Below are 27036 nucleotides of genomic sequence, written 5' to 3' on the forward strand. Positions count from 1 at the left end.
ATTTTGAGGTGACTACATGATAATAGATAGATCACAAATATAAATAAAAAAGTACACACATGGAACCAAAAAATAAATAAATTAGAGTAAATTACACAGGAATGATGTAGCAAGTATGTGTATAAGGGTATGCCTTAAAGGTAAGGTGCAAGTGTAGGTTGGGATTACATAAACCAATAAATGCTCTGAGAATAAAGTGCATATAGTGATTGCTGTTAATGAGTCATTCAGCAGGCGTGTATATAGGAGTACACCATAAAGGTAAGGTGCAAGTGCAAAGTCACTGTAAGCCAAGATGGCAAAAAACGGTGAATGCTCAAAACATCAAGTGCTGCTGATAATAAATCATAAGGTGATAATGGCCACCAACATAATTACCTGTGGATGATGTGAGGACCGTCTCCTGGAAGCGCCCGACCCCGACGTGTGTTTCGGCGTCTGCCTTCATCTGACGCCGGAGGAGGAAGAAGGGGAAAAACATTTTAGGGACAGGGCCCTTTGAAACTGCAGGAGGCAGAGGCACGCGCGGGCATGTGCACACGATCCCGACCCACCACAATAACTAGGGCCGGTGTCATCACCTTGCAAACCCAGGTAAGCGCTGGGGGCTCTGGGCGAACGGAGGGAGGTTGGACACATGCTATGCGGTCCATGAGCCTGGGAGCCTGGTGCCAGCGCTGGTATGGGCTCCCCCCTCTAATACTCACCTCTCTGCTCTCCTCGTTCCCAGCAGCAGTACTGTCTTCAGCGGCCTCTGACTCTGCGATGTCTCAGGGCAGAGGGAGATGGATATCACTGCACGCTCAGCCTCTCTGTCCTGAGCATTGCAGAGCTGGGAGAGACGCTGAGTGTACTGCACCTGTGGCGGGAACGGCTTAGGTGAGTATTTGATTTTTTTTTAATGTATGCAGCATTACATGGAGAGCATAATACTGTATGGAAGAGCATGGAGCCCAGAATACTGTATGGAGGAGCATGGGGCCCAGAATACTGTATGGAGGAGCATGGGGCCCAGAATACTGTATGGAGGAGCATGGGACCCAGAATACTTTATAGAGTAGCATTACATGGGTCCCAGAATACTGTATGGAAGAGCATGGGGCGCATAATACTGTATGGAGGAGCATGGGGCCAAGAATATTGTATGGAGGCGTAGGGGGCCAAAAATGCTGTCTGGAGGAGCATGGGACCCAGAATACTGTATGAAGGCGCAGGGGGCCAAGAATACTGTCTGGAGGAGCATGGGGCCCAGAATACTGTATGGAGGAGCATGGGGCCCATAATACTGTATGGAGGAACATTACATGGGACCCATAATGCTGTATGGAGGAGCAATACATGGGGCCTATAATACAGTATGGAGGAGCCTGGGGCCCATAATACTGTATGGAGGAGCATGGGACCCATAATACTGTATTGAGGAGCATGGGGCCCAGAATACTGTATGGAGGAGCAATAAATGGGGCCCAGAATACTGTATGGAGGAGCATGGGTGCACAATGCTGTGTGGAGGAGCATGGGCCCAGAATACTGTATGGGGCAGCATGGGGCCCAGAATACTGTATGGAGGAGCATGAGGCCCAGAATACTGTATGGAAAAGCATTACATGGGGCTATAATTCTGCATTGAGGAGCATGGGGCCCATAATCCTGTATGGAGGAGCATTACATGGGGCTCATAATGCTGTATGGAGGAGCATGGGGCCCATAATTCTATATGAAGGAGCATGGGGCCCAGTATACTGTATGGAGAAGCATTACATGGGGCTATAATTCTGCATTGAGGAGCATGGGGCCCATAATCCTGTATGGAGGAGCATTACATGGGGCCCCATAATACTGTATGGAGGAGCACGGGGCCCATAATACTGTATGAAGGAGCATGGGGCCCAGTATACTTTATGGAGAAGCATTACATGGGTCCATAATACTGTATGGAGGAGCATGGGACCCATAATATGTATGGGAAAACATAGGGCTCAGAATACTGTATGGAGGAGCATAAGGCCCAGGATTCTGTATGGAGGAGCATGGGGCCCATAATACTGTATGGCGGAGCATGGGGCCCATAATACTGTATGGAGAAGCATGGGGCCCAGAATACTGTATGGAGGAGCATTACATGGAGCACATAGTACTGTATGGAGGAGCATGGGGCTCAGAATACTGTATGGAGGAGCAGGCCCGGCTCCAGGTTTTTGAGGGCCTCGGGCGAAAGATTCTCAGTAGGCCCCCCCTTTAACACATACTACGATTCATGATCGCATAAAACGCAGCCATGTTGTATATAACACAGCCCACGTAGTATATAACACAGCCATGTAGTATATAACAGCCCACGTAGCATATAACACAGCCACATAGTATATAGCACTTCCCACGTAGCATATAACAGCCCATATAGTATATTGCACAGCCACATATTATATAACACAGCCCACGTAGTATATAGAATAGAACAGCCATGTAGCATATAACAGCCCATATAGTATATAGCACAGCCATATATTATATAACACAGCACGCGCAGTATAAAACAGCCCCCGGCCAAGCAATATATAACACAGCACAGCCCCGTGACGTAGTATATAACACCGCCCATGTAGTATATAACACAGCCAGTTATTTAGTATATACAGTAACAGTAGTCTATGACTACAAGTCCCAGCCAGCATCGCTAACATACCATATTGTAGCTGCACACAAGTCCCAGACAGTACTGTTTGTCTTGCAAGCTGCAGAGTCTGAGACCATGATACACTCCCGCCGCCTGTACAGGTCGTACTCGTACCTTGTCCTCAGGAGTCGGCTCCCAGGCTCAGCAGGCTGCATCCCCCTGCCCCCGCAATGCATTGAGACCGAACGAAGACTGTTGTGAACTATGTTTCTGGGCTCCCTCTAGTGGTCACAAGCGGTATGGTATGAGTCTTGTCTTTCCTCAGGCTTGGACTCAGCTGTTTCATTAAGCTGTGGGTGTTTTCCTATTTAGCTTTCTGGAAACTCAGTCTTGTGCCTGGTATCGATGTATTCAGTCCAAATTGGTCTCCTCCTGATTCCTTGCCATCTGTCTCAAGCAAGAAAAGCTAAGTTCTGTTTGCATACTTTGGATCATTTGCATTATCAGTGTTTTTTGTCCAGCTTGCCCAAAATGTGATTTTCTAGCTTGCTGGAAGCTCTAGGGGGCTGATATTCTCCCCTCACACCGTTAGTCGGTGCGGGGGTTCTTGAATATTCAGCGTGGATGTTTTTGCAGGGTTTTCTGCTGACCGCATAGTTCACTTTCTATTTTCTGCCTATCTATATTAGTGGGCCTCACTTTGCTGAATCTAGTTCATCTCTACGTTTGTGTTTTCCTCTTACCTCACCGTTATTATTTGTTGGGGGCTTTCTATATCTTTGGGGTTAATTTCCCTAGAGGCAAGTGAGGTCTTATTTTCTCTTTAGGGGTAGTCAGTTCTCCGGCTGGCTCGAGACGTCTAGGAACAACGTAGGCACGTTCACCGGCTACTGCTAGTTGTGTGTTAGGATCAGGTATGCGGTCAGCCCAGTTTCCACCTCCCTAGAGCTGGTTGTATGTTTTTGCAGACTTAGCCGGAATACCAGAGATCCTCTCCCACTAGGATCATAACAGAAGACTCACTCACTGAGACTCACTGCTTCACGCGGCGCCACTGCCCCCGTTGTGGACACAGGGACCGACCATGCACCTGACTGCAGCTGCTGCTCGTGTTCTGCTTGGCGCTGCAGTGCTGCTGGACCTGTCCTGGACGGTGGACGAATGGATTATCTTCTCTGAGCTCTTGCTTGCTTCTTAGGATGACGAGCTCTAGAGTAGACACTCTCACTCACCCGACCGGAAGTGACAGGGACAGATGACCGCCAGCCCAGAAGTGACTCTCTTCGTATCCATGGTGACGGGTCGGCGGAGGTGAGTATTGCAGCTGCGCAGCGCTGCTGCCAGCGAAACCCTCAGAGAGTGAATGACTGTCATCGTATAAGAGTCACACACAGCAGGGATGAAGTCCGGCTGCGGGGCCCCAGGACTCGCGCATGTGTGTGTACAGAAGTACTTGTACGTTACTACCATAAATGGGCCAGGGCCCCAGCACTTGCCCAGGTGCGCCGGGTGCTGACGCCGGCCCTGTGTACACTGACACTATATATATATAGAGCTCCTGTATTTATCACCAATGATCACTATTACCTGTATACTATAGACTATATTGTACACTATATACAGAGCTGGTGATCACTGTAATACCTGTACACTGACACTATATACAGAGCTCCTGTGTATAATGTCACTGGTGATCACTGTATTACCTGTACACTGACACTATATACAGAGCTCCTGTGTATAATGTCACCAGTGATCACTATTGCCTGTACACTGACACTGTATACAGAGCAATGTATAATGTCACTGGTGGTTATTTTAGGTTCGGACGGATTTACAGCTATTACAAAAAATATGCGCCTGTTCTAATCCCTCATCTCGTTAACTATTTTAATTACTTAAGAGAAGGCAATAAACCGGGGACTGCCGCTTTAATTGCAGCTATATCTATGATACCAAAACCAAATTTTGACCATTTACTATGGTCTAATTATAGACCAATATCCCTCATTAACATATACCTTAAGATTTTAGCAAAAATACTTTCTCAACGCCTAAACTCGGGCCTTGGATCCTTAATACACACAGATCAGGTTGGTTTTGTTCCCTGTAGACAGGCCTCAGATAATATAATAATAATAATAATAATAATAATAATTTTATTTATATAGCGCCAACATATTCCACAGTACTTTACAACTTATAGAGGGGACTTGTACAGACAATAGACATTACAGCATAACAGAAATCACAGTTCAAAACAGATACCAGTAGGAATGAGGGCCCTGCTCGCAAGCTTACAAACTGTGAGGAAAAGGGGAGACACGAGAGGTGGATGGTAACAATTGCTTTAGTTATTTGGACCAGCCATAGTGTAAGTCTCGGGTGTTCATGTAAAGCTGCATGAACCAGCTAACTGCCTAAGTATGTAGCAGTACAGACACAGAGGCTATTGACTGCATAAAGTGTATGAGAACACGATGCGAGGAACCTGATAATTTTTTTTTTATTAGGCCACACAGGGATCGTTAGGTTAATGCGTTGAGGCGGTAGGCCAATCTAAACAAATACGTTTTTAGGGCACGCTTAAAACTGTGGGGATTGGGGATTAATCGTATTAACCTAGGTAGTGCATTCCAAAGAATCGGCGCAGCACGTGTAAAGTCTTGGAGATGGGATTGGGAGGTTCTGATTATTGAGGATGCTAACCTGAGGTCATTAGCGGAGCGGAGGGCACGGGTAGGGTGGTAGACTGAGACCAATATACATAGAGTCTCCCATTTACTGCAGCTCTGCAAACAATGTGGCCTAGCGGGTTTGTTTTTATCGCTGGATATTAAAAAGGCTTTTGATTCTGTTTCTTGGCCATATCTGTTTGCAGTCTTGCAAAAATGGAAGTTCCCGAACCACTTTCTTTCATGGGTCCGAGATATCTATAGCTCCCCTTCGGCTTACGTTCGCTATAATGGCTTCTCTTCAGGGCTTTTTCCAGTCAGGAGAGGTACTCGCTTGGGTTGCCTCTTGTCACCCCTTTTATTCCTTCTCGCAGTTGAACCGTTAGCTATCCATCTCCATCACAATGCAAGTATTCAGGGCTTAGATATTGCATCACCCCCCATAAACTTTTTATGTTTGCAGACGATATACTACTTCTCCTCTCAGCCCGTCAGACATCCCTACCAGCTCTGCTTCAATCTTTAAATAACTTTGAACAAATTTCCGGCTTGCAAATAAATCATACAAAATTGTATGCCATGAATATGTCTCTCCCTCCCAACATTATCCCACAACTACAATAAAATTTCCCTTTTCAGTGGGCCACCAGCCACCTAGATTACTTAGGAGTGAAATTGACAGCTAATCTGGCCTCTCTCTTTTGAGCTAACTTCCCCCAAATGCTCCTCAATATCCGCTCCTTACTTCAGGCATGGGGAAAACTACACCTCTCCTGGCTTGGTCGAGTACGTGCACTTAAAATGACTATAATCCCTAAATTGCTCTACCTAATTTGAGTCTTGCCAATTCCTGTCCCTTCACACTACCTAAAAATGGCCCAACGACTAATTAACTTTTTTATTTGGAAAGATAGGCTCCCTAGGGTTAATAGAGCTACCCTATATCCAGAGGCGTAGCTAGGGTTTTGGTTCAGGGGGGACAAAGCTTCTGAGTGGGCCCCTAACCAGGTAACCTTGATTACAACTGGGTGACACACCTTACCCCTTTCTGACATCTGACATACTATCCCGTTGAGGTGGTCTGGGCCCCTATGACCACCGACTGGATAGTACGTCATCACCGATCAGCTGCGCTCACGGGGGAGCGCGGCCGATCGTGGCAGGGTGTCAGCCAAACATGATCGCAGCGTTCCGGCGGCATAGGCAAGCATCGCGCAGGGAGGGTTCTCCCTGTGTGCTTCCTCGAGATCCTCGGTGCTGGTGCTGGTGCTGGCAAGCCTGCAGCAATCTGACACTATACCATGATGTCCCACCCTGGGACAAAGTAAAAAAGTTTTTAAAAAAATATTTACGTATATAAAAAAAAAAAAAAATCCTAAATAAAGAAAAAAAAAATATTGTTCCAATAAATACATTTCTTTAAATAAAAAAACAATAAAAGTACACATATTTAGTATCGCCGCGTCCATAACAACACGACCTATAAAACTCCCACTAGTTAACCCCTTCAGTCAACATCGTTAAAAAAAAAAAAAAGAGGCAAAGACCAACACTTTATTGTCATACCGCCAAACAAAAAGTGGAATAACACGTGATCAAAAAGACGGATATAAAAACATGGTACCGCTGAAAACATCATCTTGTTCCACAAACAACGAGCCACCGTACAGCGTCATCACTGAAAAAATAAAAAAGTTATAGTCCTCAGAATAAAGCGATGCAAAAAATAATTATTTTTTCCATAAAATAGTTTTTACCGTATAAAAGCGCCAAAACATGAAAAAAGATATAGATTAGGTATCGCTGTAATCGTATTGAACCGAAGAATAAAACTGCTTTATCAATTTTACCAAAAGTGGAACCGTATAAACGCCCCCCCCAAAAGAAATTCATGAATAGCTGGTTTTTGGTCATTCTGCCTCACAAAAATTGGAATAAAAAGCTATCAAAATATGCCATGTGCCCGAAAATGGTACCAATAAAAACATCAATTCGTCCTGCAAAAAACAAGACCTAACATGACTCTGTGGATCAAAATATGGAAAAATTATAGCTCTCAAAATGTGGAGACGCAAAAACTATTTTTTTTTTTGCAATAAAAAGCGTCTTTTATTGTGTGACAGCTGCCAATCATAAAAATCCGCTATAAATAGTAAATCAAATGCCCCTTCATCACCACCTTAATTAGGGAAAAATAATAAAATAAAATAAATGTATTTATTTCCATTTTCCCATTAGGGTTAGGGTTAGGGTTGGGGCTAAAGTTAGTGTTGAAGCTACAGTTAGGGTTGGGGCTACAGTTAGGGTTGAGGCTAAAGTTAGGGTTAGAGTTGGGGCTAAAGTTAGGGTTGGGGCTAGTTAGGGTTGGGGCTACAGTTAGGGTTGCGGCTAAAGTTAGGGTTGGGGCTAAAGTTAGGGTTGGGGCTAAATTTAGGGTTAGGGTTTGGATTACATTTACAGTTGGGATTAGGGTTAGGGGTGTGGTTAGGGTTATGGTTGGGATTAGGGTTAGGGGTGTGTTGGAGTTAGGGGTGTGGTTAGGGTTGGGATTAGGGTTAGGGGTGTGTTGGGGTTCGCGGTGTGTTGAGGTTAGGGGTATGGTTGGGATTAGGGTTAGGGGTATGTTCGGTTTAGGGGTGTGGTTATGGTTAGGGTTGGGATTAGTGTTAGGGGTGTGTTTGGGATAGGGTTTCAGTTAGAATTGGGGGTTTCCACTGTTTAGGCACATCAGGGGCTCTCCAAGTGCGACATGGCGTCCGGTCTCAATTCCAGCCAATTCTGCGTTGAAAAAGTTGTCCTTCCCTTCCGAGCTATCCCGTGTGCCCAAACATGGATGTTCCCCAACATATGGGGTATCAGCGTATTCAGGTCAAATTGGACAACTTTTGGGGTCCAATTTCTTTTGTTACCCTTGGGAAAATAAAAATTTGGGGGCTAAAAATCATTTTAGTGGGAAAAACATGATTTTTTAATTTCACAACTGCGTTATAAACTGTAGTGAAACACTTGGGGGTTCAAAGTTCTCACAACACATCTAGATGAGTTCTTTGGGGGGTCTAGTTTCCAATATGGGGTCACTTGTGGGGGTCTCTACTGTTTAGGCACATCACGGGCTCTGCAAACGCAATGTGACACCTGCAGACCATTCCATCTAAGTCTGCATTCCAAACAGCGCTGCTTCCCTTCCGAGCTCTGCCATGCGCCCAAACAGTGGTTCCCTCCTACATATGGGGAATAAGCATACTCAGAACAAATTGGACAACAACTTTTGGAGTCCAATTTCTCCTGTTACCCTTGGGAAAATAAAAATTTTGGGGCTACAAAAATCATTTTGTGGGAAAAAAAGATCTTTTATTTTCACGGCTCTGAGTTATAAACTGTAGTCAAACACTTGGGGGCTCAAAGTTCTCACAACACATCTAGATAAGTTCCTTAGGGGGTCTACTTTCCAAAATGGTGTCAGTTGAGGGGGGTTTTAATGTTTAGGCACATCAGGGGCTCTCCAAATGCAACATGGTGTCCTATCTCAATTCCAGTAAATTTTGCATTGTAAAGTCAAACGGTGCTCCTTCCCTTCGGACCTCTGCAATGCGCCGAAACAGTGGTTTACCCCCACATATGGGGTATCAGCGCTGCTTCCCTTCCGAGCTCTGCCATGCGCCCAAACAGTGGTTCCCTCCTACATATGGGGAATAAGCATACTCAGAACAAATTGAACAACAACTTTTAAGGTCTAATTTCTTCTGTTACCATTGGGAAAATAAAAAATTTGGGGTGAAAATATCATTTTTGTGAAAAAATATGATTTTTTATTTTTACGGCTCAACAATATAAACTTCTGTGAAGCACTTGGTGAGTCAAAGTGCTCACCACACATCTAGATAAGTTCCTTAGGGTGTCTACTTTCCAAAATAGTGTCACATGAGGGGGATTTCAATGTTTAGGCACATCAGGGTCTCTCCAAACGCGACATGGTGTCCTATCTCAATTCCAGTCAATTTTGCATTGAAAAGTCAAACGGCGATCCTTCCCTTCCGAGCTTTGCCATGCGACCAAGCAGTGGTTTACCCCCACATATGGGGTATCAACGTACTCAGGACAAGTTGTACAACAACTTTTGTGGTCCAATTTCTCCTGTTATCCTTGGTAAAATAAAACAAAATTGGAGCTTAAGTAAATTTTTTGTGAAAAAAAGTTAAAGGTTCATTTTTTAAACATTCCAAAAATTCCTGTGAAACACCTGAAGGGTTTTGAGAATAAACTTCTTGAATGTGGTTTTGAGCACTTTGAGGGGTGCAGTTTTCAGAATGGTGTCACACGTGGGTATTTTCTATCATATAGACCTCTCAAAGTGACTTCAAATGTGATGTGGTCCCTAAAAAAAATTGGTGTTGTAAAAATGAGAAATTGCTGGTCAACTTGTAACTTTTGGTTCCAAAATTGGGGCTTATGTAAAGTAGACATGTGGGAAATGTTACTTATTAAGCATTTTGTGTGACACATCTCTGTGATTTAAGGGCATAAAAATTCAAAGTTGGAAAATTGCTAAATTTTCACAATTTTCGTCAAGTTTCCGTTTTTGTTTCACAAATAAACACAGATAAAATCAAAGAAATTTTGCCACTGTCATGAAGTACAATATGTCATGAGAAAACAATGTCAGAATCATCAGGATCTGTTGAAGCTTTCCAGAGTTATAACCCCATAAAGGGACAGTGGTCAGAATTGTAAAAATTGGCCCGGTCATTAACGTGCAACGGGAGTAAAGGGGTAAATAGTGGAGGAGAACCTTAGAAGATGACCGCACTATTACTGAAGATAATCTCTATATAAAGACCAACATGGATATTACCGCCATATGGTCAGTGGTAGATACCAGCCCTGCAGAACATATAAGAGATCACTGCAAGGTTACAGATTATGACTTACTGCTGATGTTCATTCTGATGGAATTGTTCATTTTTCTCATCTTTTCCATCTGGCCCAGACCGACAACTTCTGCCAGCCAAGACTCGTCTGCAGAGAATACAACAAAGACACGTTTCACTTCTCATATTCCAGCCCCATCACCATCTATTCCCAACCTGCAAAAACTCCTCATCCTGCTGATATCCCAATACTGAGCCGCTGTTGCCGAATGTGTCCCTATTACTGCACCTGCTGTGTGGTTCTCTGAGCCTTCTAAATTCTACAGCAACCCTCTATAATAAAGTAATGCAGGGTGCAAGTGCCCTAGAAAACAGTGCCCATATTTTGCACCCTAAAAAGTAATATTGCCCTGTGTGTGCCCCTTTGATAGTAACCTGAGTTCCCCTATAACAATAAGTGCCCACTTTACATTTAATAATGTCCCGAGTCTCCCCCCTGTACAGCTTCTCTATACACAGTATGATGCCTTCTTATACACAGTATAATGCCCCACTGCATAGTACCACCCACACTGTATACTGACCCCTTAGTAGCCTCCAAACTGTTTGATGGCTCCAACACAGTATGATGGACCCTTCACTGTAATCCCCACACTGTACGATGGCCCCCTCACTGTAATCTCCACACTGTATGATGCCCCCTAGATAGCCTCCATATAGTATAATGCACCAGATAGTCCTAAATGTAGTATAATGCACTCCCCATAAGCCTCCATGTAGTATTAGGCCTACTATATATTGTATAATGCACCCCCCATAGGCAGATTCTACAGCATAAGGCAGCCCCCATAGGCAAACTCTATACTGTATAATGTGGAGAGCCCCGTCAGGGCAAGGGGTACTTGGTACCGGGTCCGGTCAGCTCAAAGGGGAATGTCACGGCGGCGACCCAGTCAGTGGCCCTGGGACGTCCGTATAGAAGGGGGAAAGGTCTTTAAAGGGATAGACTTTATGTTCGTGATGTCACCTGTGGTATTCGGTCAGGGTGACCGACGCTGCTTTAAGGGGTCCGCTGGGGTGATGTTATGGCAGCTAGATGGTAACTTTCCCACAGGTGAAGTATATCCCCAGGGCTTCCCAGTGTGTAGATGGTAGAATGGTGAGAGGTGCAGTGAAGGTCGAGGACACAGGTTTGCAGTATCTTTACCTCGTTTACTGAAGTCTTCAGCAGTCACAGTCCAGGGCACCAGATCACAGGGCAGGTAGAATCCGGCCGGTTTGGAGGCAAGTTCAGAGTCCCCTTGTCCAGGTGGAAATCAATAGTCTTCCTGTGCGCTGTAGTAGTCCCTTACTCCATAAGCTTCAAATAAGGTCCTCACAGATGTTGTGTCTCTCTCTTTGTCCCCCGTAGTCGGATAGGACAAAACCTGTATGACTGGTAAGTTGAGCCTGTTAATAGGGTCTCTTAGATAACCCGGGCTCTGTGGGGTGTCACCGTGCCTCCTGGGTGTGGGTGCGGACAGGTAACGTGCAATTAGCTGTCTCTGAAGTAAGGCGTAGAGGTCCTTACTACCTCGGTGTTCCGGCTACCGGTTATCTGCACCTCAGGAGGAGGCAGCCTGCTCCGGGCTGGTCCCCTTCTGGTATCCTCTCCTGTGCTTTTGCTTTCCTTCACGCTCACTGCAATGTATTCTGCTTTCTGAAATGCCTCCTTCTGGGAGCTGCAGCTCTTAGGGCATGCACAGTTCTGAGACACTCTGTCTTCCTCAGACGGCTGTCTGGAACTGACTGTGTCACGAACTGACTGACTTTCCCTACAAACTACCAGTTATATATATATAGGGAGTCACCCTAGTAAATAGGATTAAAAGCTCCCCCTAGTTGCCTGGAGTGTGAATGTTTTGCATGTTTGTGATACCTGAATGCAGTTATCCTTCCTTGCCTCCGAATGTAGCATCACTCTCCCCAGGAGAAAAGCAATACCACTGTGACGACCAGGACCCTGGGGTGCCACAAATGCATCCCCCATAGGCAGACTCTATAGCACAAGGCAGCCCCCATAAGAAAACTTTATACTGTATAATGCATCCCCATAGGCAGACTCTATTGCACAAGGCAGCACCCATAGGCAGACTCTATAGCACAAGCCAGAACCCATAGGCAGACTCTGTAGTATAAATCAGCACCCCTATAGGCAGATCCTGTAGTATAAGGCAGCACCCCTATAGGCAGACTCTGTAGTATAAGGCAGCACCCCTATAGGCAGATCCTGTAATATAATGCAGCACCTCCATAGACAGACCCTGTAATATAAGGCAGCACCACTATAGGCAGACCCTGTAATATAAGACAGCACCCCTATAGGCAGACCCTGTGTCAGGACTCTGAACATTTTGATTACCTTTTGTGCATTACTGCCCTTTTCCAATATGGCGTCTTTGGTCTCATGTGCACTGTGTCTTCCTGCTATAAATAAAACTCCACCCCAGACTTTAGTCTGTGCTAGAGAATTCTGCCTTGCATCCAGCTCCTGACGACTCCCTGGCTTTGCACCTGCACCTGCTCCTGTGAACCTGTGTGGAGATCCTGCTACTCAGCTCTGAGTTTCTGCTGCATACATCGGTTTCCAGTAATCCTCTATCTGGCTGCTTGTGTTTGTTTCCATCTGCATTTGCTGGACATGTAAGCTGTTGCTGCTCTGCTTAAACCTGAGACTTTTACCCAGGCCTCCCTGGTTGTGCTAAGATATTATTTGAACTGCCTTATAAGCATATCTATCTGTGTTTGGACTACCAAGGACTTATTCGTGTCAAGTATCCTCAAGAATAATTGTGCTTCATAGACTTTCTGCGTGATTGCATTTTCCTCTGAAGTTTCCTATAGACTGTTAAGCTGCGTTTAATATTTACACCAAGTTTTGAGGACTTGAGTTTCTCTCTGCACATGTTTGAATCACCGTGTGATAATATAGACTTTACCACTTATAAAACTGTGTCCTGTAGTTGTCTTGTTCCATGCAAAGAGTCTCCTGAGTTATCCCTTATAATCTTTACATGATACTCTAGCCTCAAAAGAGGGGACTGTTGGAACAATGACTGCAGAAAGCAGACTAGAGCAGGTGTTCTCCATAATTAGATCACTGCAGAAAGATGTGGAAGGTCTGCAAAAGAAGTTTGGAAGCTTTGAACACAATCAACAAGTGTTTGGACAGACTTTGCAGGACTTAAGCACCCGCATGGCAGCCCAGGAAAACAAACTTGCTGGCATAGAGTCCCAGTATGGACGGGCTTTTCAGGACATAAGCACGCAAATAGCTGCACAAGCGACTTTTCCCTCTGGGCAACTGCCACCAGCTAGCCCACCTAAGTTGCCCCCATTCAGATTTAATGGTGATCGCGACAAATTTCGTGGCTTTGTGAATCAATGTATGCTATATTTTGATGTGCATGCTGACCGTTTTCCTACTGATAGATCCAAAGTATTGTGTGTAATAATGCTACTGACCTCACGAGTGCTCGCCTGGGCGAATCCGATGATTGAGTCTCATGACCCATGGTTAAATGACTTGGATGATTTCTTGGCCGCTATGGCATTAATGTTTGATGACCCTAATCGCCATGCAACCGCTGAATCTGCTTTGTTGTCTTTACGCCAGGCTAAACGTTCTGTTATTGAGTATGCCACTGAATTCAGGAGATTGGCAGAAGATACCAATTGGGACAGTTATGCACAATTGCCTATTTTTAAAAGGGGTCTGTCTATTACTATAAAAGATGAACTAGCTCGCTCGGAGTCACCACAAGAACTAGAGACATTTATACAGCATTGTGTGTGCATAGACTGCCTTACTGAACGTAGGCAGGAGAAATTTGCTGCATATAACCGTATTTCTAACTTTTCCCTTCCTTCCAAAGAGCCTGCAGGTAAAACATCTCGGGAAGCGGAGGAGGTGCCCATGCAAATTGATTCCGTTCAGAGACGCGAGATCAATGAGCGCCGGGAGCATCGCCTTCGTGAAAGTCTATGTTTCTACTGCGGCCAGTCTGACCACTTCTTGATCAATTGTCCTAAGTGTCCTAGACGGCCTAACAAGGTGCTAGCAGCAGTAGGGGAGTATGACAACTGTGATGATGAATCTGACATCTCTGAATGTAGCCTGCCTTTAAACCCTGTATTCCACTCACTTTCTATGACTTCACCCCCCAAGGAGCTGAAGGAAAAGAACTCTCACTGTTCTCTCCCTATTAAGATCCTGTGTTCAGGACAGTGGATTTCCAGTTCAGCTATGATTGACTCTGGTGCAGGTGGCAATTTCATGGATATCGCATTTGCCAAGGAACATGGTATTAAAATTCAGCAAAGAGCCTCTCCAATTACCAAGGAAACAGTGGATGGGTCACCTTTAATCTCTGGGCCTGTGGATCAGGAGACCGTACCCCTTGAAATTTTGTTGGAGCCTAATCATCAGGAGCAAATTTCTTTCTTGCTAATTTCTTCTCCTCATTTTCCTGTGATTTTAGGTATTCCTTGGTTGCGTTCTCAGAACCCAATTATCAACTGGGAGACAAAGGAGATTATCTTTCCAACAAGGAGCAACTCAGCGTTAACAGAAGATGTCCCTGAGTCCACGGCTATGGAACCACATGTACAGGTATTTTCTTTACCTCCAGCATATAAAGAGTTCTCTGACCTCTGTGACAAGAAGAATGCAGATCAGCTTCCTCCACACAGGCATTATGACTGTTCCATTGAGTTGCTTCCTGTTGTGAATTCCGCTCTTGGGCTCCTTATAAGATTTCTGAGATTATCAATCCGGTATCTTTTCGTTTGGCCCTTCCAGCCTCTTTTGCCATCCATAATGTTTTCCATAGATCTTTGTTGCGGAGATATGTGGTGCCCGTTGTTCCCTCTGTTGATCCTCCTGCCGCCCCGGTGTTGGTTGAGGGGGAGTTGGAATATGTTGTGGAGAAAATTTTGGATTCTTGTTTTTCGAGGCGGAGGCTTCAGTATCTTGTCAAGTGGAAGGGTTATGGCCAGGAGGATAATTCTTGGGTTGTTGCCTCCGATGTCCATGCCGCCGATTTGGTTCGTGCTTTTCACTTGGCTCGTCCTGATCGGCCTGGGGGCTCTGGTGAGGGTTCGGTGACCCTTCCTCAAGGGGGGGGTACTGTTGTGAATTCCGCTCTTGGGCTCCCTCCGGTGGTTGTAAATGGCACTTTTGTGAGTTCTGCTCTTGGGCTCCCTCCGGTGGTTTTAAGTGGAACGGCTGCTCCTTGGATTTAGCAGTCAGCAGCTGCTTCCACTGATTGTCTATTCTGGATCGGCTATTTAGCCTGGCTCTATCCTTCAGCCAGTGCCAGTTGTCAATGGTTCCTGGTTGGATTCACATCTCTCCTTGGATTTCCCTGATATTCTGACCAGTTCAGCAAAGATAAGTCCTTGCTTTGTTCTTTTGCAGTCCACTTGTTGTGGACTTAATCGTTCTGCTCATTCTATGTTTTTTCTAGTCCAGCTTGTCAGTATGGATTTATTCAGTTAAGCTGGAAGCTCTGGGAAGCAGATTTACCCTCCACACCTTTAGTCAGGTGTGGAGATTTTTGTAAACTCTGTGGTGGATTTTTCGAGTTTTTAATACTGACCGCACAGTATTCTGTCCTATTCTATCTATCTAGCTAGAAGTGGCCTCCTTTGCTACATCTTGGTTTCATTCTGCGTATGTCATTTCCCTCTCCACTCACAGTCAATATTTGTGGGGGGCTGTCTATCCTTTGGGGATTTTCTCTGAGGCAAGATAGCTTTCCTGTTTCCATCTTTAGGGGTTAGTTAGTCCTCCGGCTGTGACGAGGTGTCTAGGGAGTGACAGGAACATCCCACGGCTACTTCTAGTGTTGTGTTAAGCTCAGGAACTGCGGTCAGTACAGGTACCATCCCCTCCAGAGCTCGTCCCATGTTGCTCCTAAACCACCAGTTCATAACAGCTTCCTGGGGCAGATATTCCTTTTGGTCACGTATACCCTTTGGCGGCACCTGAGCTTCAAGCCTTAAAGGAGTATATTGATGAAAATCTGGCCAAAGGGTTCATACATCCTTCTTTCTCACCAGAAGGGCACCCATTTTTTTTGTAAAGAAGAAGGATGGGACCCTGAGACCCTGTGTTGACTATCGGGAACTCAATAAGGTAACCATACGAAACCGTTACCCTTTGCCTCTGATTCCCGATTTACTGGAAAGAGTCCCCCATGCTAAGGTGTTCTCTAAGCTGGATCTTCGTGGGGCTTATAATTTGGTGTGTATTCGTCCAGGGGATGAGTAGAAGACAGCATTCAGATGCCGGTATGGACACTTTGAATCTCTTGTGATGCCCTTCGGGCTTTGTAACGCCCCTGCAGCATTTCAACACCTTGTTAATGACATCTTCAGAGATTTGTTGGACCAGTTTGTGATGATCTATTTGGACGATATACTAATCTTTTCTGACTCTCTACAGGAACATGAAGAACATGTCAAAACTGTTTTAAGACGTCTGAAAGAGAACCAACTGTATATCAAGCCGGAGAAATGCGAGTTCCATCGTTCTGAGATACAGTTCTTGGGTTATATCATCTCTCCCCAGGGGCTGAACATGGAATCTGGTAAGATTCAGGCTATCCTTGACTGGCCGGCACCCAAGAACGTTAAGGAGGTCCAACGTTTTATTGGTTTTGCAAATTTCTACAGACGCTTCATTCAAAATTTTTCTGATATTGTCCATCCTATTACTTCCTTAACAAAGAAGGAAAAGCCCTTTGAGTGGTCATCACAGGCTCAAGAAGCTTTTGATCGGCTGAAGATCTGTTTCACATCAGCACTGCTGTTGATACACCCAGATCCAACACATCCTTTCATTGTGGAGGTGGACGCTTCTGATAATGCTTTGGGGCTACTCTCTCCCAAAGAACTGGAGAGAAGGGTCTGCTACATCCTTGTGCTTTCTTTTCCCATAGACTAACCTCAGCAGAGAAGAATTACGACGTGGGAGACAAGGAATTGCTGGCTATTATTGCGGCTTTCAAAGAATGGAGGCATCATCTGCAAGGAGCTGCACAACAGATCATAGTGCTAACTGACCATCGCAATCTAGAGTTCCTTAGATCCGCTAGATGTCTTTCTCCTCGTCAGGCTCGTTGGAACTTATTCTTAAATCAATTTAACTTTGTTATCTCGTACCGTCCAGGTTCTCGTAATGGGAAGGCTGATGCTTTATCCCGAATCCATGCTGCGGATTCCGTACCTGGAGCCCCGTCCAAGACCATTCTATCTGATGCCAATTTCATTGGAGTTATCCACGATCAGGACTTGTGGAAGGAGTGCAGGGAGGCCTATGAAGGTGATGTATTTCTGGCCAACCCACCTGTGGATATTAATCTTGTCTTTAAGGGTGGCATGTGGTTCAGAGATCGACGTATCTACGTCCCTGAGGTCGTCCGTCTGCAGATCCTCAAGTTGGTACATGACTCCAAGTTGGCTGGTCACAGTGGGGTACAGAAGACACAAGAGTTCCTGAGCCGATTCTTCTGGTGGCCAACTTGTATAAAGGATACCAAGGACTATGTTCTCTCTTGCGAGGTATGTGCCCGTTACAAGACTCCTCATGTGGCACCTATGGGTCTTCTACAACCATTACCTGTTCCATCCCGCCCTTGGGGGTTTATATCAATGGACTTTATTGTGGAGCTGCCTACATCGGGGGGCATGAATACAATCATGGTGGTAGTTGATCGCCTGACTAAAGCTGCTCATTTTGTTCCGTGTACCGGCCTCCCCTCAGCTAAAGATACAGTGAACTTGGTTATACAGAATGTCTTTCGGTGTTATGACCTGGTGGTTAAGGAGTAACATCGTAATGACCTGGTGGTTAAAAGGAAACACGGACAAGCTCTGAGGAGGTGGTAACTTTTCTGACCACAAACCCTACTCCTAACACCAACACTAGAAATAGCCGTGGGACGTTCCTGTCTCTCCCTAGACGCCTCGTCATGGCCTAAGAACTAACTACCCCTAAAGATGGAAATAGAAAACTATCTTGCCTCAGAGAAATTCCCAAAAGGAAAGATAGCCCCCCACATATATTGACGGTGAGTGGAGAGGGAAATGACATATACAGAGATGAAAACAGATTTTAGCAAAGGAGGCCAATTTCTAATCTAGATAGACAGAAATAGTAAAGGATACTGTGTGGTCAGAATTAAAAACTAAAACTCCACGCAGAGTTTACAAAAATGATCTCCACACCGACTCACGGTGTGGAGGGGCAAATCTGCTTCCCCAGAGCTTCAAGCTAGCCTGAATATATCATGATGACAAGCTGGACAAAAGAAACATAACATGAGCTGAGAAATAAGGTCCAAAGCAAATGGACAAACAAGAACTAGCAAGAACTTATCTTTTGCTGAAATGGACAGGCCATGAGAAATATCCAGGGAGAAAACTGAATCTGACCCTGATACATTGACAGCTGGCATGAACTGAAGGCCAGAGCCAAGTTAAATAGCAAGGCTAGGAGAAACGATAAGTAAAGCATCTGCTACAGCAAACCTCAAGGAGCAGCGATACCACTCGAAACCACCAGAGGGAGCCCAAGGGCAGAACTCACAGAAGTACCGTTCACAACCACAGGAGGGAGCCCAAAAACGGAATTCACAACAGTACCCCCCCCCCTTGAGGAGGGGTCACCGAACCCTCACCAGAGCCCCCAGGCCGATCAGGATGAGCCAAGTGAAAAGCATGAACCAAATCGGCAGCATGGACATCGGAGGCAACAACCCAAGAATTATCCTCCTGGCCATAACCCTTCCACTTGACCAGATACTGAAGCTTCCGCCTCGAAAAACGAGAATCCAAAATCTTCTCCACCACATATTCCAACTCCCCCTCAAACAACACCGGAGCAGGAGGATCAATGGAGGGAACCATGGGCGCCACATATCTCCGCAACAAAGATCTATGGAACACATTCTGAATGGAAAAGGAAGCTGGAAGGGCCAAACGAAAAGACACTGGATTGATAATTTCAGAAATCTTATAAGGACCAATAAAGCGAGGCTTGAACTTAGGGGAAGAAACCTGCATAGGAACATGACGAGAAGATAACCAAACCAAATCCCCAACACGAAGCTGGGGACCAACACACCGACGACGGTTAGCAAAACATTGAGCCTTTTCCTGAGACAATGTTAAATTGTCAACCACATGAGTCCAAATCTGCTGCAACCTGTCCACCACAGAATCCACACCAGGACAGTCAGAAGGCTCAACCTGCCCCGAAGAAAAACAAGGATGAAAACCAAAGTTACAAAAGAAAGGCGAAACCAAGGTAGCAGAACTAGCCTGATTATTAAGGGCAAACTCGGCCAACGGCAAAAAGGTCACCCAATCATCCTGATCAGCAGACACAAAGCATCTCAAATAGATTTCCAAGGTCTGATTAGTTCGCTCAGTTTGGCCATTTGTCTGAGGATGAAATGCTGAAGAAAAAGACAAATTAATGCCCATTCTAGCACAAAAGGACCGCCAAAACCTAGAAACAAACTGGGAACCTCTGTCAGACACAATATTCTCCGGAATGCCATGCAAACAAACCACATGCTGAAAAAATAATGGAACCAAATCAGAGGAGGAAGGCAACTTAGGCAAAGGTACCAAATGGACCATCTTAGAAAACCGGTCACAAACCACCCAGATGACCGACATCTTCTGAGAAACAGGAAGATCAGAAATAAAATCCATGGAAATATGCGTCCAGGGCCTCTCAGGGATAGGCAAGGGCAAAAGCAACCCACTGGCACGGGAACAGCAAGGCTTGGCCCGAGCACAAATCCCACAGGACTGCACAAAAGAACGCACATCCCGCGACAAGGAAGGCCACCAAAAGGACCTAGCCACCAGATCTCTGGTACCAAAAATCCCAGGATGACCAGCCAACACCAAGCAATGAACCTCAGAAATTACCTTGCTAGTCCATCTATCTGGAACAAACAGCTTTCCCACTGGACAGCGGTCAGGTTTATCTGCCTGAAACTCCCAAAGCACCCGCCGCAAATCAGGGGAGATAGCAGAAACAATCACCCCCTCCTTGAGAATACCAGCCGGCTCAAGGACTCCTGGAGAATTAGGCAAAAAACTCCTAGAAAGGGCATCAGCCTTCACATTCTTAGATCCCGGAAGATACGAGACCACAAAATTAAAGCGGGAGAAAAACAGAGACCATCGAGCCTGTCTAGGATTCAACCGCTTGGCAGACTCGAGGTAAATCAAATTCTTATGATCGGTCAAGACCACAACACGATGCTTGGCTCCCTCAAGCCAATGTCGCCACTCCTCAAATGCCCACTTCATAGCCAACAACTCCCAATTGCCGACATCATAATTACGCTCAGCAGGCGAAAACTTTCTAGAGAAGAAAGCACATGGTTTCATCAAAGAGCCATCAGAACTTCTCTGAGACAAAACAGCCCCTGCCCCAATCTCAGAAGCGTCAACCTCAACCTGAAAAGTAAGAGAAACATCTGGCTGACGCAACAGGGGGCAGAAGTAAAACAACGTTTAAGCTCCTGAAAGGCCTCAACAGCCGCAGAGGACCAATTCACCACATCAGCGCCTTTCTTCGTCAAATCGGTAAGGGGCTTAACCACACTGGAAAAATTAGCAATGAAGCGGCGATAAAAATTAGCAAAGCCCAAAAATTTTTGAAGACTCTTCACAGACGTGGGTTGAGTCCAATTATGAATGGCCTGGACCTTAACAGGGTCCATTTCAATAGCCGAGAAAGAAAAAATGGAACCAAAAAAGAAACCTTCTGAACTCCAAAGAGGCACTTAGACCCCTTCACAAACAACGCATTAGCACGAAGGACCTGAAAAACCATCCTGACCTGCTTCACATGGGACTCCCAGTCATCGGAAAAAAACAAAATATCATCCAAATATACAATCATGAATTTATCCAGATAATTCCGGAAGATATCATGCATAAAGGACTGAAACACAGATGGAGCATTAGAGAGCCTGAATGGCATCACAAGGTATTCAAAATGGCCTTCGGGCGTATTAAATGCTGTTTTCCATTCATCACCCTGTTTAATGCGAACAAGATTATACGCCCCTCCAAGGTCAATCTTGGTAAACCAACTAGCCCCCTTAATCCGAGCAAACAAATCAGAAAGCAAAGGTAAAGGGTATTGGAATTTGACCGTGATCTTATTGATTAGGCGATAATCTATACAGGGTCTCAGGGAGCCATCCTTCTTGGCAACAAAAAAGAACCCTGCTCCCAACGGTGACTAAGACGGGCGAATATGCCCCTTCTCCAAAGACTCCTTTACATAACTCCGCATAGCGGCATGCTCTGGCACAGACAGATTGAAAAGTCGGCCCTTAGGGAACTTACAGCCAGGAATCAAATTAATAGCACAATCACAGTCCCTATGAGGAGGCAGGGAACTGGACTTGGGCTCATCAAATATATCCTGGAAATCCGACAAAAACTCAGGAACTTCAGAAGAAGGGGGAGAGGAAATCGACATTAAAGGAACATCAATATGTATCCCTTGACAACCCCAACTAGTCACAGACATAGATTTCCAATCCAGCACTGGATTATGCACCTGTAACCATGGAAAACCCAGCACAACAACATCATGCAAATTATGCAACACCAAAAAGCGAATATTTTCCTGATGTGCTGGAGCCATGTACATGGTCAACTGTGTCCAGTACTGAGGTTTATTCCTGGCCAATGGCGTAGCATCAATCCCCCTTAAGGGAATAGGGCTCCTCAAAGGCTCCAAGGAAAAACCACAGCGTTTGGCAAATTCTAAGTCCATTAAGTTCAGGGCAGCTCCTGAATCCACAAATGCCATAACAGAAAAGGAGGACAATGAGCAAATCAGAGTAACAGACAAGAGAAATTTAGGCTGTACAGTACTAATGGTAACAGACCTAGCGACCCTCTCAGTAGGCTTCGGACAGTCAGAAATAGCATGAGTAGAGTCACCACAGTAGAAACACAGCCTATTCTGATGTCTAAATTTCTGCCGTTCTACTCTAGTCAAAATCCTATCACATTGCATAGGCTCAGGACTCTGTTCAGAGGACATTGCCATATGGTGCACCACTTGCGCTCGCGCAAGCGTCGATCAATCTGAATGGCCAAAGACATTGATTCGTTCAAACCAGCAGGCGTGGGGAACCCCACCATAACATCTTTAAGGGCTTCAGAAAGACCCTTTCTGAAAATCGCCGCCAGGGCATACTCATTCCATTTTGTGAGCACAGACCACTTTCTAAACTTCTGGCAATATACTTCTGCTGCTTCCTGACCCTGACACAGAGCCAGCAAGGTCTTTTCTGCCTGGTCCACAGAATTAGATTCGTCATACAGCAATCCGAGCGCCTGAAAAAATGCGTCCACATTGAGTAATGCAGGCTTTCCTGGCTCAAGGGAGAATGCCCAGTCCTGCGGGTCGCCACGCAGCAGAGAAATGACAATCTTCACCTTCTGAATGGGGTCACCAGAGGAACGGGGTCTCAGAGCAAAAAACAATCTGCAATTATTTTTAAAGTTCAAAAATTTAGATCTATCCCCGGCAAACAAATCAGGAATAGGAATTCTAGGCTCTAAAACCGCAGTCTGGACAACATAATCTTGGATACTCTGTATCCTTGCAGCGAGTTGATCCACCCGCAAGGACAGACCCTGCACTTCCATGTCAGCACCAGAATCCAGAACCACCCAAAGATTAAGGGGAAAAAAAGACAAAACAAACTGCAAAGGAAAAAAAAATGACTCAGAACTTTCTTTTCCCTCCTTTGAGATGCATTTAACACATTGTGGGCCAGCTGTACTGTTATGACCTGGTGGTTAAGGAGTAACACAGAAATAACCTGGTGGTTAAAAGGAAACATGGACAAGCTCTGAGGAGGTGGTAACTTTTCTGACCGCAAACCCTGCTCCTAACACCAACACTAGAAATAGCCGTGGGTTGTTCCTGTCTCTCCCTAGACGCCTCGTCACGGCCTAAGAACTAACTACCCCTAAAGATGGAAATAGAAAACTATCTTGCCTCAGAAAAATTCCCAAAAGGAAAGATAGCCCCCCACATATATTGACGGTGAGTGGAGAGGGAAATGACATATACAGAGATGAAAACAGATTTTAGCAAAGGAGGCCAATTTCTAATCTAGATAGACAGAAATAGGAAAGGATACTGTGTGGTCAGAATTAAAAACTAAAACTCCACGCAGAGTTTACAAAAATGACTCGCGGTGTGGAGGGGCAAATCTGCTTCCCCAGAGCTTCCAGCTAGCCTGAATATATCATGATGACAAGCGGGACAAAAGAAACATAACATGAGCTGAGAAATAAGGTCCAAAGCAAATGGACAAACAAGAACTAGCAAGAACTTATCTTTTGCTGAAATGGACAGGCCATGAGAAATATCCAGGGAGAAAACTGAATCCGACCCTGATACATTGACAGCTGGCATGAACTGAAGGCCAGAGCCAAGTTAAATAGCAAGGCTAGGAGAAACGATAAGTGAAGGCAGCTGCTACAGCAAACCTCAAGGAGCAGCGATACCACTCGAAACCACCAGAGGGAGCCCAAGGGCAGAACTCACAGAAGTACCGTTCACAACCACAGGAGGGAGCCCAAAAACGGAATTCACAACATTCGGTTGCATGGGGCGCCGGATGAGATCATCTCTGACCGTGGAGTACAGTTCACTTCAAGATTCTGGAAAGGGTTTTGCTCTGCACTCAATATTAATGTCTGTCTCTCTTCTGCTTACCATCCCCAGACAAATGGTCAGACTGAGCGTACCAACCAGACGCTGTTACAATATCTAAGATGCTATGTCAGCCATCTCCAGGATGATTGGTTGGAGTTGTTGCCGTTAGCCGAATTTTCATATAATAATTCTCAGAGCGCCTCCACTAAATTTACACCTTTCTTTGCCAATCTAAGTTATCATCCAAGTATTTTACCTAGGTCTCCAATTAATTCTCCGGTTCCAGCAGTGGAGGAAAGGCTGACTGTGATGAGACAAAATCTGGAGGTTCTGAAGGAATCCCTGACCACAGCTCAAGAACGTTATAAGAGATCGGCTGATAGATTCCGTAAACCTGCACCCATGTTCAAGGTAGGAGATTCCGTGTGGTTAGCAACTAAGAATCTGAAGTTAACCGTTCCTTCACAAAAACTTGGGACAGAATTTCAATTTAATTGGCCCTTTCAAGATCAACGGTATTGTGAGCTCTGTGGCCTGGCAGCTGAAGCTACCTAGGACAATGAAGATACACCCAGTTTTTCATGCATCTTTACTAAAGCCTGTATCTTCTAATACCTTCCAGGGACGTGTTGTGCCACCTCCGCAGCCTGTGGTGATTGATGGGCAAGAACAATTTGTGGTGGAGGAAATTATTGATTCCAGGATTCGCAGGAATCGGCTCCAATATCTGATAAGATGGCAGGGATATCCCCCTGAGGAAGACTCTTGGGAACCTGTGGAAAACATCAATGCCCAACAGAAGATTTCTCATTTTCATCAGAGATTCCCTGAGAAACCAGGTCCAGGATCGTCTTCAGTCTGTGCTAGATTATTCTGCCTTGCATCAAGCTCCTGACCTTTTATTACTCCCTGGCTATACACCTGCTCCTGTGAACCTGTGTGGTGATCCTGCTCTGAGTTCCTGCTGCATACACAAGTCTCCAGTAATCCTCCTTCATCTGCTGCTAGTGTTTTCTTTATCTGCATTTGCTGGACATGTAAGCTGCTGCTTCTGCTGCAATAACCTGAGACTATTATCCAGGCCTCCCTGGTTGAGCTAAGATATGATTTGAACTGCCTTATAAGCATATCTATCTGTGTCTGGACTAAGTCAAGGATTTATTCGTGTCAAGTATCCTCAAGAATAACTGTGCTTCATAGACTTTCTGCTTGTTTGCATTTTCCTCTGAAGTTTCCTATTGTCTGCTAAGCTGCGTTTAATATTTACACCAAGTGTTGTGGACTTGAGTTTCTCTCTGCACCTGTTTGAATCACCGTGTGATAATATAGACTTTACCACTTATAAAACTGTGTCCTGTTGTCTTGTTCCACGCAAACAGTCTCCTGAGTTATCCCCTATAATTATTACACCTATCCAGTAACCAACATAACTGCCAGAGTGACTGTTAAGAGACTGATGACTGAAGTAGTATGCAGATATAGGGTCCCAGAGGTAATTGAGAGTGACCAAGTACCCGCATTCATTGCAGCACTGACTAAGGATCAATGGACATTGGTGGGAGCGGATTTGGTTTTACATACTCCATATCACCCACAGAGCAGTGGGAAAGTAGAAACACTGAATGGCACCTTCAAAAATAAAATACTGAAAGCCAGTCAGGAGGTCAGACTTGGACAGACATTTTGCCCGTTGTTGTGAATTCCGTTCTTGGGCTCCATCCTGTGGTTATGAATGGTATTTTTGGGAGTTCTGCTCTTGGGCTCCCTTTGGTGGTTTCGAGTGGAACTTAGCAGCTGCTTTCACTAATCGGTTCCCTGGCCTTTCTATTTAACTTGGCTCTAGTCTGTAGTCCATGCCAGCTGTCAATGTTTTCCTGTTGGATTCAATCCTCTCCTGGAAGTTCTCTGTTGGCCAGTCCATTTCAGCTTAAGATAAGTTCTGCTAGTTCTTGGGTTGTTCCCTGTTTTTGACCCTCTGTTCAGGTTTAAGTTATGTCTCTTTTGTCCAGCTTGTCATTATGAAATATTCAGGCTAGTTGGAAGCTCTGGGGTAGCAGATTTGCTCCTCCACACCGTGAGTCGGTGTGGAGGCTATTTTTGTAAACTCTGCGTGGATATTTAGTTTTTTATACTGACCGCACAGTATCCTTTTCTATTTCTGTCTATTTAGATAGTATTGGCCTCCTTTGCTAAAATCTATTTTCATTTCTGAGTTTGTCATTTCCCTCTCCACTCACCGTCAATATTTGTGGGGGGCTATCTTTCCTTTGGGGGTTTCTCTGAGGCGAGATAGTTTTCCGTTTCCATCTTCAGGGGTAGTTAGTTCTTAGGCTGTGACGAGGCATCTAGGCAGAGATAGGAACGTCCCACGGCTATTTCTAGTGTTGGTGCTAGGAGTAGGGATTGCAGTCAGTAAAGCTACCACCTCCTCAGCGCTTGTCCATTATTTGTTTTACCCACCAGGTCATTTCAGTGCTGCTCCGTAATCACCAGATCATTACAGTGATTGCGGTCGGTGGAGCTGCCACCTCCTCAGCGCTTGTCTATGATTTGTTTTACCCACCAGGTCATCTCAGTGCTGCTCCGTAATCGCCAGGTCCTAACAGTACAGCTGGCCCACAATGTGTTAAATGCATCTTAAAAGAGGGAAAATAAAGTTCTGAGTCATTGTTTTTTTTTCTTTGTTGCTTGTTTTGTCTTTTTTTTTCCCCTTGATCTTTGGATGGTTCAGGAGTTTGGTGCTGATATGGAGGTTCAGGGTCTGTTTTCGCGTGTTGATCATCTTGCTGCAAGGGTACAGAGTATCCAAGATTATGTTATTCAAACTCCTGTTTCTGAGCCTAAAATTCCTATCCCTGAATTGTTTTCTGGGGATAGATCTAGGTTTTTGAACTTTAGAAATAATTGCAGATTGTTTTTTGCTCTGAGACCCCGTTCCTCTGGTGAACCCATTCAGCAGGTGAAGATTGTTATCTCTCTGCTGCGTGGAGACCCGCAGGACTGGGCATTCTCTCTTGAGCCAGGGAATCCTGCATTGCTCAATGTAGATGCATTTTTTCAAGCACTTGGACTGCTTTATGACGAACCTAATTCTGTAGGTCAGGCAGAAAA

At 45.2% G+C, this 27036-nt stretch overlaps 2 protein-coding genes across 2 annotated transcripts in view; both read left to right on the plus strand.

Annotated features, from left to right (window-relative positions):
• The window catches only part of LOC143767252 (uncharacterized), a 329672-nt gene that overhangs the window by 78365 nt on the left and 224271 nt on the right, over positions 1–27036 (plus strand). The window lies entirely within an intron of this gene.
• Positions 296–25255, plus strand: LOC143767031 (uncharacterized). Its single transcript, XM_077255052.1, has 3 exons — positions 296–352; positions 23995–24336; positions 24548–25255. The coding sequence occupies exons 1-3, from the start codon at positions 296–298 to the stop codon at positions 24818–24820; spliced, it is 672 nt and encodes a 223-aa protein (XP_077111167.1). The 3' UTR covers positions 24821–25255.

The sequence above is a fragment of the Ranitomeya variabilis genome, chromosome 4, assembly GCF_051348905.1.
Source record: "Ranitomeya variabilis isolate aRanVar5 chromosome 4, aRanVar5.hap1, whole genome shotgun sequence".
Lineage (NCBI taxonomy): Eukaryota > Metazoa > Chordata > Amphibia > Anura > Dendrobatidae > Ranitomeya > Ranitomeya variabilis.

Excerpts from the sequence above, each read along its gene's own strand:
- LOC143767031 (XM_077255052.1), top strand. The coding sequence starts at position 296 with ATGGCAAAAAACGGTGAATGCTCAAAACATCAAGTGCTGCTGATAATA. Across the intron at positions 353-23,994 it reads TGCTGATAATAAATCATAAG|ACAAATGGTCAGACTGAGCG; the intron begins GTGATAATGGCC and ends TACCATCCCCAG. Across the intron at positions 24,337-24,547 it reads AACCTGCACCCATGTTCAAG|GGACGTGTTGTGCCACCTCC; the intron begins GTAGGAGATTCC and ends AATACCTTCCAG.